Consider the following 19150-nt stretch of genomic DNA (forward strand, 5'->3'; position numbering starts at 1 on the left):
ACTTATGTAAATAAGGTATTTCTGTTTTTTTTTTTTTTTTTTATGTACCCTGGTATTCCGTCTAAATATTTCGCTCACATTGGCCACGGAGAGCGAGATCGCACAGTCGTGGAAAAACAAGGGCTTTCACGCAAGGCACAGTGTTATATTCTTCAAAGCGAGCATAAAAGCCATATATTTAGCTCCTTCCGGAGATCTGCATTGCTGGGCAACTCAAGACTGGGTTTCCCCTTTTGTAATCCGTTATCGTCTGTAAGCCATACCACATACGACGAGCGTTGGAATCGGTGTAATAGGATTCCTTCTATATTGTCCTTTTGCATGTTTGATGTCTTGTCGGAGGTTGTAGTGGGATTTCTTGTATGCATCCATATCCGTGTCCCGTTCCTTGTAAGCGGTAGCTCAAGCCTTTTGCCTAGCACGGATATTGCCTGTAATCCATGGTTTTTGGTTTGGATACGTTTGTATAGTCGACATCATCTATGCACTTGTTAATGAAGCCTGTGACTGTTGTGGTAAACTCCTCAATGCCATCTGATGAATCCCGGAACATATCCCAGTCTGTACTAGCAAAACAGTCTTGTAGCCTCGCGTCTGCTTCATCCGACCACTTCCGTATTGAGCGCATCACTGGTATTTCCTGTTGGTGCTTTTGTTAGTAAATAGGAAGCAGGAGAATGGAGTCGTGGTCAGATTTAGTGAAGGGAGGGCCTCGTATGCCTTTTCTGTTGGTAGAAAAAAAGTGGCGCAGGAGACGTGATGGTAGAAGTGAAGTAGGACGGTTTTAAGTCTCCGCGTGATTCTGGGTGAGCAGTTTCTTGTTTGTTTATGGCCCTATCCAGTTTGTTGAGTACCAGATTGGTGTTGCCTTGTGTAGACATTTGTGATCATTACAGATGAGAACTCTTGGTAGATAAAAGGGTCTGCAGCTTACCATGAGGTATTCTATATAAGGTGAGCAAAAGCTAGAGAATTCCTTCACACTGGAAGCAGCTGTTATTTATGAAAAAATAAACCTCCTTTAGACTTGCCAGATGCCCCTGTCCGGTCGTGCTGCTGTGAACAGGGTGTTTTAAATCTTACAATATAATGACAGTGGTTTCCTATTAATCATTTGCTTACTTTAGCAATGTCATCGTAGTGTAGACAAAATCATCATTAGCCCCTGTTTAGAATGAATGGACACCACTTCTAAATTGGGGTGTCAGTCCCCAAGAGAATGTTCATGACATTGGAGTAGCGAGACTGTGTCAAGATTGCTCATCTTAAAAAATAAAACCCAAAACAGTGGCACAGACAGGTGCAAACCATGGCTGGAATAAAAAAAGCCCCCTCTGAAAATCTATATTCCTGGCTATGATCAAAACAACAAAGTTGGAATAGCAAATAAAATTAACAACCGGTTTTCTCAGCCAATCACTAACCCCCCTGGACACAACAACCCTCCCAGCCTTCCTACCTTGTGCACAGCCTCTCCCGGAAATCAAACGCTGGGAGGTGTATGACAAGCTGTGTGTGATCATAACCAACAAAGCCCCCGGCCCGACGGTGTGTCACAGCGGATCCTACGAGAATCTGCCTGTGAGTTGAGTCAACCCATCTGTGACGTCGTCAATACTTCATTCCAGCAAGGTGAATTCACCTCCCAGTGGATAGAAGCCACCCGACCGGCTACAGCTAATATCCCTGACACCACAACATAGACCCCAGACAGTTTGGAAGCAGACCAGAAAGATAATCTACCCATTGTTAGCCTCCTGGACTGTTTGTACAAGCAATCAGACATCCCATCCACCATAACCACCCTCATCACCACTGACTTCTCCAAGGTCTTAACAAAATCGAACACACCATTGCCATTGAACGCCTTATCCAACTGGGTGTCAGACCTGCCCTCACAGCATGGCTCTGCAGTTTTGTGAACGGCCGCAAACAACAGGTACGCTACCAAGACAGCCTCTCAGAATGGTGGGAGGTGTGGCTCAAGGAACTCTTCTGTGCCCTCTCATCTTCCTTGCAGTCATAGACAGTGCAGCCAGGGATGTCGACAATAGGTGGAAATATGTTGACAATCTAAATCTTGTCCACACGTGTACAACAGGAAACATCAGCACACCACACAAGTCCATTAACAACTTCGACACTTGGGTTCATGCAAGCGGAATGTCACTGAACCCTGCAAGGTCCTATTAGTGACCTTCACAAGAAATCCACCTGTCCCATGCCCTCTCTGGATCGAGGGCCAGGATCTCAAAGATGGTGAAGATTTTAGGGGTAATGGTACAGAAGGACAAAGAGCAACAGAAAAACGTTTTCTCCTTCGCTGCCTTTAAAGGTTCCATGTTGCACAGGAAGACCTGGCGAGCATTTACACCGGCTACATACCCCCCACCCTGGAGTATGCCGCTCCTGCTTGGCACAGCTCACTAACCCAGGGCCAGTCTGATGACCTGGAGCGTATTCAGAAGAGCGCATGCCTCACCATCCTAGGAGGATACTCCAGTTATACTCAGGCCCTTCAGACCCTGTCCCTAGGGCACCCCAGTTATACTGAGGCCCTTTAAACCCTGTCCCTAGGGCACCCCAGTTATACTGAGGCCCTTTAAACCCTGTCCCTAGGGCACCCCAGTTATACTGAGGCCCTTTAAACCCTGTCCCTAGGGCACCCCAGTTATACTGAGGCCCTTTAAACCCTGTCCCTAGGGCACCCCAGTTATACTGAGGCCCTTTAAACCCTGTCCCTAGGGCACCCCAGTTATACTGAGGCCCTTTAAACCCTGTCCCTAGGGCACCCCAGTTATACTGAGGCCCTTTAAACCCTGTCCCTACCCCGGCTTCATGGAAGACGGACACAACTCTGTACTGACTTTGTTTGTCAGCCTCCTAAAATCTCAATTCAGAGACTGGCAACCCCTTGACCGAATCACAGTGACAGGCAGGAACTCACGCAGGACATTATTGATTTACATTTTTTTACTCTTTTTATTTTGTTATTTTGTGTTTATCCATGAATATGTTGTATGCTCATGGATTTCAATTTGTATTGACTACTATATGATATGAGTGTAATAAATAAAACTAAAAAACTTGAAAGATTATCTCAGGAGCACAGAATGAAAGAATGCCATGTCCCATGTGGCTCGGTTGGTAGAGCATGGCGCTTGCAACGCCTGGATTGTGGGTTCGATTCCCACGGGGACCAGTACAAAAAAAGTATGAAAATGTATGCATTCACTACTGTAAGTCGCTCTGGATAAGAGCGTACGCTAAATGACAAATTTATAAAACTTCAAAATGTGGAATCCCCGGAACCTCCTAATTTGTTATGACATAAGTAATAATCTATCAAAATTAAATGATTTATTACATCATAGTCATTTGATGTAATAAAGTAACTATCACATTTAATAAATGCCGTAAAGAGGTCAATGGAACTTGACAAAAACAATGGAAATGCCATGGAAATGTGTGGAGGAAAGATGTCGTACATCAATCATGACATATTTGACGAATATCTACTTTGTTAGATCAGATTTGTTGAGTGTGCGCCAATCCGGCATCCGTCCTCTATCCCCCACAGTCTGCGTTCCATTGACCTCGTGACCGCAGCTATAGGCCTTCATTTTCTTTCAGTAGAAAAATCACTACTCGAGACTTGATTACATTGTTAATTATGTTTATTTCAGACAAACCTAACAATAGACATACAGCAGGTGCGTTTTTTTATAGATTGTTTTGTCCGCTGTGACATCACATCAAGTGTCATGTAATAGAAAAAAAGTGTTCCCATTGCTAATCTATTTAAGTATCCCTGGATAGTTCAACGCTTCCATTTGGTCAGCCATTTTTATTCACAACAAACAGGTAATCAACTTGCACTCACCAGATAGCATCTGAGATGTATACATTTACATGGACACAGTCCTGTTACATTAATTCATCCCTAACCCAGAGTAAAAATCTTGCACAATTGTAGAAATGGAATGTCTGTTCACGAGAGATGAATTAATCCCCAGAAGAGAAATGGGATTTGTTACCAGCAAAGAAAACAACCAGAGTACTAGTGACTGATGAAACAAGTACAACTTCATGATGTTCATAGGATACTCTGTATTATACAGTCTATAAGAGCCAATATATTCACTGGAATAGACTAAATCCAATAGAAGTCAATAGAAAAGCTATACATAAAAACAAAGTGATTGTACAACATCAGCTAATCATGGAGGACCCCTGTTCCATCTTAAGTACCAAGTACAGGTGCAAGTGCCATACATAACTTCAGAAGGACCAATTGAATAATATGCATATAAAGCAAGGGGACTATGATACAGCATACATATAATAAAGAGCAAGAAACTATATAAAACATTACACAATCATGGAGGTCCCCAGCCCACCTTAGGTAGGCCACACCTTAAATATGGTTGTTAAATAAATAAAAAAACGCAGTTTAAAATAGATAAATAAAAACAGGGTAAAGCGTCATCAACCCCGATCTTTTCCCTCGAGGCATATTGTAGAGGGGCCTGAAAAGCACAGACTTGCTCCAGAACAACCTTCTCAAAGCCCTTCATGATCTGTGACTGTGAGGTCAGTGCTATGGGCATGAAGTGCTGCCCTGCATTTGCCTTTTTTACGGACGGACACTTTACATGACTATGCAAGCCGTTTTCCACCCATTGGGATATTTGCCATAAAGAGAGACATTGAAAACGCGTAATGAAGTACCTCACAAAGCAGCTGTGGTTTAAACCCATCAGGACCAGCTGCTGTATTTGGTTTAAAGCACCTAGCTTGGTGAGTTTCCTCAACACTGACAGCTCTCGGTGGGCTGGGATTAACATTATCATTCATCATATAGAGAGTAGTATGCACATGTTCATGTTCTGATGACAAGTCCTGCTCATCAAACCTAGCAAAAAAAAAATGTATTGGCCTCATTGGCACTGAGAACCCTATCAAGCAGACTTGTATTAGATCCCATAGCCTGTGATCAGCTCCATTCCATTCCACAAGCCCCTAGTTTTGATATCCTGCAGCTGACATTCCAGTTAGAGTGTAACTGGCACCACATAGAGGAGAGGGAACCTCTTTAGGCCTAAATCCAACAGATAGTCCTCCTCCACCCAGCCGGCTCTCAAAATAGGACTTGAAAGGAGCCTCTGGCCCCCTCCGCCGGGCAAAGCGGAATAGGAACGTCCAATCTCCATGGTAATCTCCATGGTAATCAATGCAGATTCCTGCTTTTTGGAACATTTCTGGCACATGTGTCTGAATGCAGGATTTCTAAGTATGAAACTTAGAAATCGTTTTCACTTATAAAACTTTATACGCACAAACTCAGAATCAAATTGGGCTTACCAAAAATAATATGGTCGCTGTGATAGGACTTTTTCCAAAATAATGTTCTATCTAAACCGCTGTAGCAGGGTCTCTCGCTCTCCCACCTCGATATTAAGCAGCGCCCCTTTCAAGTCCCACTCTGTTGCATAGTGTTTCAAGCTCTGGCCTACAGTGGGGAAAAAAAGTATTTAGTCAGCCACCAATTGTGCAAGTTCTCCCACTTAAAAAGATGAGAGAGGCCTGTAATTTTCATCATAGGTACACGTCAACTATGACATACAAATTGAGAAAAAAAAATCCAGAAAATCACATTGTAGGATTTTTTATGAATTTATTTGCAAATTATGGTGTAAAATAAGTATTTGGTCACCTACAAACAAGCAAGATTTCTGGCTCTCACAGACCTGTAACTTCTTCTTTAAGAGGCTCCTCTGTCCTCCACTCGTTACCTGTATTAATGGCACCTGTTTGAACTTGTTATCAGTATAAAAAAGACACCTGTCCACAACCTCAAACAGTCACACTCCAAACTCCACTATGGCCAAGACCAAAGAGCTGTCAAAGGACACCAGAAACAAAATTGTAGACCTGCACCAGGCTGGGAAGACTGAATCTGCAATAGGTAAGCAGCTTGGTTTGAAGAAATCAACTGTGGGAGCAATTATTAGGAAATGGAAGACATACAAGACCACTGATAATCTCCCTCGATCTGAGGCTCCACGCAAGATCTCACCCCGTGGGGTCAAAATGATCACAAGAACGGTGAGCAAAAATCCCAGAACCACACGGGGGGGCCTAGTGAATGACCTGCAGAGAGCTGGGACCAAAGTAACAAAGCCTACCATCAGTAACACACTACGCCGCCAGGGACTCAAATCCTGCAGTGCCAGACGTGTCCCCCTGCTTAAGCCAGTACATGTCCAGGCCCGTCTGAAGTTTGCTAGAGTGCATTTGGATGATCCAGAAGAGGATTGGGAGAATGTCATATGGTCAGATGAAACCAAAATAGAACTTTTTGGTAAAAACTCAACTCGTCGTGTTTGGAGGACAAAGAATGCTGAGTTGCATCCAAAGAACACCATACCTACTGTGAAGCATGGGGGTGGAAACATCATGCTTTGGGGCTGTTTTTCTGCAAAGGGACCAGGACGACTGATCCGTGTAAAGGAAATAATGAATGGGGCCATGTATCGTGAGATTTTGAGTGAAAACCTCCTTCCATCAGCAAGGGCATTGAAGATGAAACGTGGCTGGGTCTTTCAGCATGACAATGATCCCAAACACACCGCCCGGGCAACGAAGGAGTGGCTTCGTAAGAAGCATTTCAAGGTCCTGGAGTGGCCTAGCCAGTCTCCAGATCTCAACCCCATAGAAAATCTTTGGAGGGAGTTGAAAGTCTGTGTTGCCCAGCGACAGCCCCAAAACATCACTGCTCTAGAGGAGATCTGCATGGAGGAATGGGCTAAAATACCAGCAACAGTGTGTGAAAACCTTGTGAAGACTTACAGAAAACGTTTGACCTGTGTCATTGCCAACAAAGGGTATATAACAAAGTATTGAGAAACTTTTGTTATTGACCAAATACTTATTTTCCACCATAATTTGCTACAATGTGATTTTCTGGGAATTTTTTTTCTCATTTTGTCTGTCATAGTTGACGTGTACCTATGATGAAAATTACAGGCCTCTCATCTTTTTAAGTGGGAGAACTTGCACAATTGGTGGCTGACTAAATACTTTTTTCCCCCACTGTATATACGGTAGAAATTGAGCCTGGGGACGAGGTGACTCCTCATTCTAGTGGAAAATAATATATCATACTATTGGGATCTCTTTTGGTATCTATGACACAAGGTCACAGAAGAGTCGTATGTAATAAGAAACCCTGGGTAGAGGGGCTCAGTGAATTTGGTATGGAATGTGTGCAGGTGTGTCAGTGTGTTAGAAGAGGAGATGCTATAGAAGGACAGCCTGCCGTCCGACCAAATCAGAGACACTCCTACTCTGTTGGAGCGAGAGGAGACAGATATGGCAGTATCCTTATTATTGTGCCAGGCAGTGTACTGGTTACTAGTACAATCAAGACACCAGGATTTGTCATTGTGTCCAAAAACACAGTCATCTACCTGTCCTCTTCTGCCGATTCCTTTATATGTCATACCTATTTCAACCCTATTCCCACTCCACTCCACCTCCCAGAAGCAGCGGCCATTCAGACCCTCTCTACACAGCACCTGTGTAAAGTAGTCAAATCTCTCAAGGTGATCAGGGTATAGCTGCTTCCTGGTCGCCCATGTCACCTTCCTGTTCTCCTCAGACAGAGAGAGATCTCTGCATGTTGTGTTTTGGTCCAGTGTGAGGTCACAGGCATCTGATGAGGGAATGAAGAGAAAAAAAGGATCAATATTTACATAATTATGTAAAGTGTAAGCAAGTCATTTAAACTGTGTTCTATTAAATGCATACTGATACAGTACACATTCATTATTAGTCTTGAAGGGGCAATCCGGAATTGGTAAATTTTTGGACTTTTTAAATTAATCATAGCCATTGATTCTTGAAGAGTATATCTTATAAATGCCTCATGAGCTTACTTCAACTGTCTTATCCAATCTGAAGTCAAAATATACTGCCAAATTATCTAAAATGACGGAGGCGGCTTATTGTAAAGAAATGAACATTCAATTCTCTGGCAACAGTTCTGGTGGACATTCCTGCAGTCAGCATGCCAATTTTACTCTCCCTCAAAACTTGAGACATCTGTGGCATTGTGTTTTGTGACAAAATTGCACATTTTAGAGTGGCCTTTTATTGTCCCCAGCACAAGGTGCACCTGTGTAATGATCATGCTGTTTAATCAGCTTCTTGATATGCCACACCTGTCAGGTGGATGGATTATCTTGGCAAAGGAGAAATGCTCACTAACAGGGATGTAAACAAATTTGTGCACAGAATTTGAAAGTAAAGCTTTTTGTGCATATGGAATATGTCTGGGATCTTTTATTTCAGCTCAAGAAACATGGTACCGACACTTTACATGTTGCGTTTATTTTTGTTCACCGAGTATACAAAACATTAAAGGACACCTGCTATTAGGTGTTCCTAATGTTTGTGTGGCTTTTTCGATGTAATCAAGCACGGAACTCTGAGTAATCTCTTTTTTTAGTATCAATTTAATCCAGCGCTAACATGCAGACTGAGCGCAAAGTAGCCAACACACTTACATCTGCTGCAGAACCAGTATTTTCCCCCAGGGAGAAGACTAGTAAGAGAAGAGCACAGAATTAGTATTTTGTAGCATTAGTGTTGATCACCCCACAGTATGTATCGTTATTACCCACCTGACTGTATGTGGTCCAGCAGAGAGCAGCTTCACTCCTGAATCTCCTGGGTGATTGTAGCTCAGGTCCAGCTCTTTCAGGTGGGAGGGGTTTGACCTCAGAGCTGAAGCCAGATAAGCACAGCCTTCCTCTGTGACGCCGCAGAAAGACAACCTGTGGGAACAGTGGCCATCTTCAGCCTCCTCTTCTTCAGTTCACAGGTATAAACCAAAGGCTAGATCAAGTTTTATTCAAGCCTACATTGAACACACTCATACTGATACATTATGATAGCTACAGACATTTTATACAAAGGTCCTAGAAAATTGCCCCATTTAACCCAAAGCAACTGACCCCAGTGTCTCCAGTTTACATTGTGGATTCTTCAGTCTATCAGAAAGCTTCTGGACCCCTGAGTCTTCTAGATTGTTGTCACTCAGGTCCAGCTTCCTTATGTGTGAGGGGTTTGACCTCAGAGTCAGAGCTGAGGCCAATGCTGCACAGCAGTTATTTGTGAGGTTACATCTATTCAGTCTGGTGGGGAAAAAAGTATATGAACAAAGAAAGTGTAATTGAACAAATAAACTGATAGACCAATTCAAGTCCAGAATTGTTCACCTTAGTGTCTCCAGTTTACAGAGTGGACTCCTCAGTCCAGCAGAGAGCAGCATCACTCCTGAATCCTGTAGGTCATTGTCACTCAGGTCCAGCTCGCTCATGTAAGAGTAGTTTGAGCCGATAGCTTTGGCCAACACTTCACAGCATCTTGCTGTAAGGTTACAGCCATCTAGTCTGGAGAATAATGTTTTTCACAGAATCACACACATGTTAAATTGCATAGCCTTTTCTCATAGTGTATTCATTAAAAAGGTCCAATGCAGCAGTTTTTATCTGAATATCAAATCATTTCTGGGTAACAATTGAGTACCTTACTGTGATTGTTTTCAAATCGAAATGGTCAAAAAGAAACCACAATAGCTTCTTAGCAAGAGCAATTTCTCAAGCAAGAATTTTTCTAGGTCTGAGTGTATCTATGAGTCTATGTGCCGGGGGGCTAGGGTCAGTCTGTTATATCTGGTGTTATTCTCCTGTCTTATCCGGTGTCCTGTGTGAATTTAATTATGCTCCCTCTAATTTCTCCCTCCCTCCCTCCCTCCCTCCCTCCTTCCCTCCTTCCCTCCCCTCCCGGAGGACCTGAGCCCTAGGACCATGCCTCAGGACTACCTGGCCTGATTACTCCTGGCTGTCCCCAGTCCACCTGGTCGTGCTGCTGCTCCAGTTTCCACTCTTCTGCCTGTGGCTATGGAACCCTGACCTATTCACCGGACGTGCTACATTGTCCCAGACCTGCTGTTTTCAACTCTCTCCCTCTACCGTACCTGCTATTTCAACCTGTTCACCGCATAAGCTGTTTTCTAGTGACATTTATTTGGATACATCAATAAGAATGAGCTAATGATGCGTGATTTCACCTTGCATAGAAAATGTGTGCTCTCATCAGGACACTGTTGTTCAGAGGAGCTGGTCAACAACACAGCGAACACAATCACTTCAAACTGGAAAGACATTTAGTTTCACCTGTTTTCTATTGACATTTCTTTGTATATGTCCATAAAAATTATGGCGATTCATGATTTCGACTGGCTGAGAAACGCTGCCCGCCTGTCTGTCTCGTCCCGACTCCCAACACATTCATTACTATGGGACAGCTGGAGATCAAATTTCAATATTGAAACAATGTTGCAAATATCAGAGAGACAGACCACAAGTTTTCTACAAATCTCTGCTACTGAAAACCAATTGTTAGTCTAAAAGAAATGTGAGATAATGTCTAGATGTTTTTTTATAGTGGAGATCAAGTTTATAAATTGCCTGGCTGGGCTGATGAGACAGTGGATTGCACAGTCAGATGGAACAGAGTAAATAGGCATTTTAATGTCATAAATTTAGCCGGTGGAAACTTGAGGAACAGACACCGGCTGGAATGTGGTTTTAACTAAATCAGTGTCCAGGATTAGACAAACCCGTTGTATAAAGTAGTAGTATCCTTCTCTAATCTCTCTCTCGCTGATGGAGGTGTCTGCATTAGATTTTTAAATTTTGTATGGCACATCCATTTCATTACTCGTCTTGTGTCAAGCGCTTGTAATTAGCTAGGATGGTGCAATTAATTTAACTGTTCTCAATTCGACAATGACAATTATGTTTTCAATTCTACTTTGGAAAGAGCAGATCAAAAACGTAGAACATGTGGAAATGTTTGACAACACTTACGGTTTTGCCACTTGGCAACATTGTATAAATTCTATCTACAGACAGAAGCAGAACACTATATAGAGAATTAATACATGTCAGTATTGTGTATTGATAATAAGGTCAAACTTAATAAAATGTTCTGAATATTTGTTGTTGTAGTTCACTGTGATCGATAAGATAATGGACACTTTTAGGAGGTTATGTATAAAGGAGAGAAGGCATTTTAGGGAGACCGATATATATATATATATATATATATATATATATATATATATATATATATATATATATATATATATATATATATCTATATAACTTCTGTCCCTGGGATATACAAAGACCAACTGTACATTTAGTAGCCTACTTACAGAGCATGCCTGCAGGAGGTGATGACTGCCAAGAGCTTCAGGAGGCCCTCCTCTGATCTGACGTATTTCTTCAGGTCAAACGTCTCTTGTGTTTCCTCAGATGTCATTAACACAAAGTTGAGTGCTGACCACTGTGCAGGTGACAGGTCCATCGCTGACAGACTCCCTGATCTCAGATAGCTCTGGATCTCCAGAACCAGAGACTCATCCTTCAGCTCACTCAGGCAGTGAAACAGGTTGATGCTCTTCTCTGGAGAAAGGTCCTCCCTGATTTTCACCTTGATGTAGCGGACTGTTTTCTCAATGTCCTCTCTGTCCTTTGTCTCTGGTAGGATTCCACTCAGGAGTCTCTGATTGGTCTCCAGTGAAAGACCAAGCAGGAAGCGGAGGAAAAGGTCCAAGTGTCCATTCTGGCTCTCTAAGGCTTTGTCAATTGCCGTCTTATGCAAGTCAAACACAGATGTTGAAGACTGTGGAATACATGCAAAACAAAATATTGAATGTTTCCTTGTTGGCTTTGGGAGAAGAACATTGTTGTGGTCTATTGTGTGACAGTGGTAAGCATATACAGCTGCAAGGAACTCCTGAACACTCAGATGCACAAAGCTAAACACTTTCTCCTCCTCCACAAATATTTCAGTGCACACACCTGAGTACACTATAGCCACCTCAATGTCAATACCACTCTCTCGCAGGTCTTTCTCATAGAAGATCAATTGTCCTTTCTGCAGTTGACAGAATGCCAGTTTTGCTAGTTGAAGGACAACGTTTTTACTACCTGTGGGATACTTCTGTTCTGTCATTTTATCAGTCTGGCAGAGCAGGAAGTGTTCGTACATTTTAGTAAGAGTCTTTGGCATCTCTCCACTCTTTGTTTTACTCAGGATAGCATTCAGAACAGTGGCTGAAATCCAACAAAACACTGGTATGTGACACATAATGTGGAGGCTCCTTGAAGCCTTTATATGGTTGATGATTCTGTAGGCCTGGTCATCATCACTGAATCTCTTCTTGAAGTACTCCTCCTTCTGAGGGTCATTGAACCCTCGTATCTCTGTCCACTGGTGGATATAGTTTCGATCAATCTGATTGGCTGCAGCAGGTCGGGAGGTTATCCAGATGAGTGCAGAAGGGAGGAGCTGTCCTGTGATGAGGTTTGTTATCAGGACGTCCAGCGGAGCGGTCTTTGTGTCTTTAGCCACATCTTTATTATGATTAAGGGCCAGAGGGAGTCGACTCTCGTCCAGACCATCAAAGATGAACAGAACCTTAAAACCTTCCGCCAGAGTATCGATTGGTTCCATGAAGGGAAAGAACTGATGAAGCAGGTCAATCAAACTGCAGTCTTCTTCTCTTATTTTATTGATTTGGCGAAAAGGAAGTGGAATGATGAAATCAATGTCCTGGTTCTCCTTTCCTTCTGCCCAGTCTAGAATAAACTTCTGAACAGAGACAGTTTTTCCCACGCCAGCGATGCCCAGTGAAAGCACTGTTCTGATACGTTTCTTCTGATCAGGCTGGGGTTTGAATATTTCACTGAGCTTAATAACGGTCTCTCCTGTGGCTGGTGTTCTGGATTCCAGACATCTGACCTCGTGATCACCACTGACCCCTCCCATGGCCCCATCAATCACATAAAGCTCAGTGTAGATCTTGTTTAGATAGACGAAATCCCCTTTCTTTGACGTCCCCTCATATATTTGGTCATATTTCTTCTTTAGGTACGATTTCAGTTCATCTTCGATTGCAAGGAAAAACAAAGATGGATTCAGTTTATTGTTTACAACTTTAGCCTATAATAAAAAAACACATGCACCTTTGATCACATTTGCAGACCAACGCAAAATAAATTCCAGACAGTAGGCTAGATTTGGTATCCAAAACTGATAAGCCTGTAGTGTAGCCTATATGTTCTAGTCCAATATTGGGAAAAGGCCCAGGTAAAAAGGGAGACTCATCAACATAACCTGTGGTAACTCCCATGTGCCTTTCAAACGACGCCCAAAGATCAGATTTCACGACTTTACAGAGCTAACGCAACTCGGCACAAGAAAAGCGCTGTTCGCTACTTCAGAACCAGCACACCAGCAGATTCTACACACCTGTGCGAACTTGCTGTGGTATGGGTAAAACATTTTTTTTTTTTGTATTATGCTGAAGGGCCTTTATGATGTATGGGAGGCAGTAGCTTTTGCAATCAAATGGTTTTACTGTGCCAGGTCTCACACAGACTTTTGGTAACAAGGTGGCCACCTGAGGATTTCAAATGAGTAGCCTAACAATTCTTTACATGGCCACAGTTGCATTTGCAACAAAATCATTTTTCTATGAGAATTGAATAGCTCAACACATAGGGTGACAGTGAGCAATTGACAGTGATCATAAGCAAAATAATCATAACATTTCAAATAGACAGGAAGTTGACCATAGTTTATTAGTAGAGGGGTTATTGAGTTAAAGATTGTGGTAATTTCAGCCATATTTTTACAATATTTTTCTATGGTTACAGTCATCAGATTACATTGCATGGAATTGCATTAATCTTAGGATGTTTTGATTTTGTCATGGATTGTTTTGATTTTCTCAACCAGAAAACCAGATTACGAACAGAATATGACGTGCCCCGTATCAAATGTAGCTGTTGTGTTCATTTGTATTACTTACCTTTGACTTTTTGAACCACTGCTGGAGCACTCCGGGCTGAGAAAGAGAGGGAGGGGGGGGGGGTATGATTCATGGTGGTTTTAGCATGGCTTTAAGCACGTGCTGAGGTCATATACAGTGGGGAGAACAAGTATGATACACTGCCGATTTTGCAGGTTTTCCTACTTACAAAGCATGTAGAGGTCTGTAATTTTTATCATAGGTACACGTCAACTGTGAGAGACGGAATCTAAAACAAAAATCCAGAAAATCACATTGTATGATTTTTAAGTAATTAATTTGCATTTTATTGCATGACATAAGTATTTGATCACCTACCAACCAGTAAGAATTCCGGCTCTCACAGACCTGTTAGTTTTTCTTTAAAAAGCCCTCCTGTTCTCCACTCATTACCTGTATTAACTGCACCTGTTTGAACTCGTTACCTGTATAAAAAGACACCTGTCCATACACTCAATCAAACAGACTCCAACCTCTCCACAATGGCCAAGACCAGAGAGCTGTGTAAGGACATCAGGGATAAAATTGTAGACCTGCACAAGGCTGGGATGGGCTACAGGACAATAGGCAAGCAGCTTGGTGAGAAGGCAACAACTGTTGGCGCAATTATTAGAAAATGGAAGAAGTTCAAGATGACGGTCAATCACCCTCGGTCTGGGGCTCCATGCAAGATCTCACCTCGTGGGGCATCAATGATCATGAGGAAGGTGAGGGATCAGCCCAGAACTACACGGCAGGACCTGGTCAATGACCTGAAGAGAGCTGGGACCACAGTCTCAAAGAAAACCATTAGTAACACACTACGCCTTCATGGATTAAAATCCTGCAGCGCACGCAAGGTCCCCCTGCTCAAGCCAGCGCATGTCCAGGCCCGTATGAAGTTTGCCAATGACCATCTGGATGATCCAGAGGAGGAATGGGAGAAGGTCATGTGGTCTGATGAGACAAAAATAGAGCTTTTTGGTCTAAACTCCACTCGCCGTGTTTGGAGGAAGAAGAAGGATGAGTACAACCCCAAGAACACCATCCCAACCGTGAAGCATGGAGGTGGAAACATCATTCTTTGGGGATGCTTTTCTGCAAAGGGGACAGGACAACTGCACCGTATTGAGGGGAGGATGGATGGGGCCGTGTATCGCGAGATCTTGGCCAACAACCTCCTTCCCTCAGTAAGAGCATTGAAGATGGGTCGTGGTTGGGTCTTCAAGCATGACAACGACCCGAAACACACAGCTAGGGCAATTAAGGAGTGGCTCCGTAAGAAGCATCTCAAGGTCCTGAAGTGTCCTAGCCAGTCTCTAGACCTGAACCCAATAGAAAATCTTTGGAGGGAGCTGAAAGTCCGTATTGCCCAGCGACAGCCCCGAAACCTGAAGGATCTGGAGAAGGGTATGGAGGAGTGGGCCAAAATCCCTGCTGCAGTCTGTGCAAACCTGGTCAAGACCTACAGGAAACGTATGATCTCTGTAATTGCAAACAAAGGTTTCTGTACCAAATATTAAGTTCTGCTTTTCTGATGTATCAAATACTTATGTCATGCAATAAAATGCAAATTAATTACTTAAAAATCATACAATGTGATTTTCTGGATTTTTGTTTTAGATTCCGTCTCTCACAGTTGAAGTGTACCTATGATAGAAATTACAGACCTCTATATGCTTTGTAAGTAGGAAAACCTGCAAAATCGGCAGTGTATCAAATACTTGTTCTCCCCACTGTATAAGGAGCTATCCGAGTAGTACCATCGACCATCACAGCCGTGCTAAAACTACAATGGAGCACAAACCCAAACCTTTATTTACATTGATTACAGTTTTACATTGATACCATGAATTTTGGCAATACATTCTGAAACACATCAACTGTACATCATCACAGCTTCATAATATTGTCATGAACATACCATACCCTAATGGGTATAACTTGTAGTCATTGAACAGGCCAGAGCCAGACCATTGCCATTTCAATACGAACACAATATGACTATCATGATGATGAATATTATCCCTTTAAATGTTTTAAAATCATCTCACCTGCTGGTTCTGTCCACTTATTAGTGCGATCAATCAGCTTCATCTTCCCCAGGATCTCCAGTGTGATCTTCTTTGCACCCTCAAGGCCGTAAGTCTCCACCATCCTATCCACAGTGTCCTGGTGGTCGGCTTTGTCCAGCCAGGCCTTTGGGATGTGTTGAGGGAAGCCTTTTATGCCCTGGACCAGGTGCCATTTGAATTTCTTCAGTTTTATTTCACACAGGTTCTCCTCTAGAATGGCCAGCAGCTGCTCAGGGACAGGTGTCTCCATTGTTGATCAGTGAGTAAAAGACATGACCCACTGGGCAAAAACTGGTTGAATCAACATTGTCTGTGTGTTTGTTTCCACGTCATTTCAATCAAAGAAAAGCTATGTGATGACGTTGAATCAATGTGAAAAACGGATTGGATTTGCAAAAAGTAATCAACGTAAGGGCATTTAGTCTTTTTTTCATCCAACTTTTAACCTAAATCCAATGACATGGTGTCATTTGTTGTTGATTTCACGTTGAATTCACGCTTCGTTGACAACTCAATCTAATGTTAATCCAAAGTAGACGTAGAACTGACCTCTGTGCCTAGTGGGGAGGTAGTTCGGTAGGAAATGGTGAAAGATTCTTATCGTTAAGCCAAGATAGTTCAGATGTTGTTTTTTTTACAATGGGTATCGTTGTAACGCTCTGTTCAGAGTGTAGTGTCTTAGAGTCTGTGATTGTGCTGACCTTTGCAAAAAGTGTGTTAGAGGAAACTTGGCTCTAGGATTTTGCTGATGTTTGCAAATGGTGGAATAGATGAACTTTACTCTACTTTGCTAAAGCATTTGGAAAAGCATTGCTACAGAGGTTTCTTGGAATAGAGGAAACTTGGCTCTGCTTGCTGAAACATCTGGAAATCATCACTAAGTTCCTGGAAAAAAGGATATGGGAAGATATGTAGGAAAGGCCAGGGATTGGGTATTAAAATCACGCCATACTATGTCATATATGATATAAATACCATGTCTTGAACAGAGGGAAAGGAAGAATAGCGAATTACAGAATTGGCTCATGCTGTTCTTCAGATATCTGCAGGTATCTGTAAATCTGACGCTGAAACTCTTTGTTATAATAAACCTTTATAAACAAAGTACAGTGTCGGCGGACTTCTTATCATCACGGCATTATCAGCAAAGGTTTGTTTTGGACACCACATGAGCAAGCGAGATCCTATTATCATGTTTTAGCATGTAATTGGATATTTCACTTACGGAACATCCACTCTGAAGGTCGAGTGCGCAAGAACTTGAATTTTCCGGTTTGATCTTGACTGTGGTCTTTTCTGCTGACACGGTGAACTCGTCTGGAAAGTTATCTTCTGTCTCACGAGTAACTCAGGTCTGCTGCTCCTGTCTGGAGGTGATGTCCTTCTCATACTGGTTTACTAGAATAGAGTATGATATTGCAATAACTAGACGTTAGTTACTAATTAACATGGGCATTTATGCAAGTTCACCTGCTCACATGAGCATACATTATTTAACAGCGCGTCCTCTTACTTCCTTATCTTTATACAAGACACAGGCTCCTCCTAGCTCCTGCAACACCACTATAATACGACATCACAAGAGCCAATTACGTTTCCAATGAGAAAACTGCAACCGGAAATGTTGCTGGAGTCAGAACTCAATCCCTTAAAGGCACTTGTAGAGATCAAAGAGGAACAAGAAACTTCTCCCCAATTTTAAAAGCCAAAATGTTTTTATTTACCAAAATAAAAGCCATAAAAGTTATATGGTGGAAATGCCTCAAACGTAGTTTTAGCTGTTTTTAGCCACTCATGGTTGATAAATATTTTAAATGTTTATAAAATGTAATTTCATGGTTTAATTGCGGACATCCAATCGATAGGTGTCCGCAATTAAACCATGAAATTACATTTTATAAACATTTAAAATATTTATGGCTTTTAAAATTGGGGAGAAGTTTCTTGTTCCTCCTGTGATTTGGTCAATGTACTGACTGAACAGAATAAATTGTAACATTTTCATTCATCAGTATTATTCACTTTACTATGAACTACTGGAGCAACTTGCCTTCAGACGGATGTTCCTATTCAATCAAGCCTAGTCAACGGAGTTTCCATGAAAAGTAAAAAAACACGTTATTTGTGCAATACAAATATGGACATAACAATGTACGTAAACTCTGGCTTCTCAAAACCATTTGAAACCTGCGAGTCCGGACACTGCGGCGCGGTCGGAATGAGAAGACTGGGGTGAAAATATTTTTGTTGTCTCGCAGATGTTCTGCTTTGTGTGCGTTAGCCTACCTAATGTATTAAAATATTTGTCGCATTATTCACACACTCAGAATTCGCTGCTTCAACTTCAGTAGCCTACTCTCCTGGCGCGCGAGATCAAGTGCGCCTAGTATATGTGTGATCTCAAATAAATAGTCTGCCTATGCATGTGGGGAATAACTTGGCAGTTACCTTTCCAATTAAATTAATTTAAATATGATTAGATTATAGTTTACAACAGTGTCTGTAAATAAATATTGATAATGGAAAAAAGTGGATGGGGTTCAACCAACGTGAGTCGAGGTGCAATCAAAAAATGTGATAATCCTCCGTTTTTCTCCGTCTGAAAATCGTCCCACCCCTAAAAGGTAGGCTATAAAACGTAGTAGCAAAAGAGAACGTGCATTGCTTGCTGTTTGGGGTTTTAGGCTGGGTTTCTGCATAGCACTTTGTGACATCTGCTTATGTAAAAAGGGTTTTATAAATAAATGGTAACCTATTTCTTAGGTTATTTTTGTGAATTTTGATATTGCCTATAGGGCGCACAATTGCTGGGACCATGGCTGGCAAGTGAGCTGTGTCACATACATATGCCTAAAAACATTGCGGGACTGTGGTTGGGTTTGGGACCACTTACTTCTTCTTCTTCTTCTTCTTCTTCTTCTTCTTCTTCTTCTTCTTCTTCTTCTTCTGTGGGTTTTATGGCAGACTACATCCAAAAAATTTATTTCTGCCAACAACTGGAAGGTTTGAAACAAAAAAACAAACAAAAATCCATACTTAAGTGATTCTAACAATCCACCCTAATAAATCAACTTCCCACGAAATGCCAGATATAACCCCCTTAAGGGGTGCCCTGTTCCGAAGCGAAACACACAACACTTCA

General features: G+C 42.1%; 1 protein-coding gene across 3 annotated transcripts; it reads right to left on the reverse strand.

The window, feature by feature from the left end:
• Positions 1–6736: 6736 nt before the first annotated feature.
• On the reverse strand, positions 6737–17550 carry LOC311128174 (NACHT, LRR and PYD domains-containing protein 3-like). Of its 3 annotated transcripts, XM_084160167.1 has the most exons (9): positions 17234–17550; positions 15988–16893; positions 13955–13990; positions 11291–13028; positions 9285–9458; positions 9021–9200; positions 8688–8840; positions 8571–8608; positions 6737–7717 (listed from the first exon to the last, which is right to left on the reverse strand). In XM_084160167.1, the coding sequence occupies exons 2-9, from the start codon at positions 16256–16258 to the stop codon at positions 7167–7169; spliced, it is 3141 nt and encodes a 1046-aa protein (XP_084016293.1). In that variant the 5' UTR covers positions 16259–16893; positions 17234–17550; the 3' UTR covers positions 6737–7166. The 3 variants fall into 3 exon arrangements, with proteins under 3 accessions (XP_084016293.1, XP_084016292.1, XP_084016294.1); XM_084160166.1 differs by lacking the exon at positions 17234–17550 and having other exon boundaries at positions 15988–16999; XM_084160168.1 differs by lacking the exons at positions 8571–8608; positions 17234–17550 and having other exon boundaries at positions 7656–7717; positions 15988–16999.
• Positions 17551–19150: the final 1600 nt, after the last annotated feature.

Source organism: Coregonus lavaretus, assembly GCF_964263955.1.
Source record: "Coregonus lavaretus genome assembly, chromosome: 4".
Taxonomy (NCBI): domain Eukaryota; kingdom Metazoa; phylum Chordata; class Actinopteri; order Salmoniformes; family Salmonidae; genus Coregonus; species Coregonus lavaretus.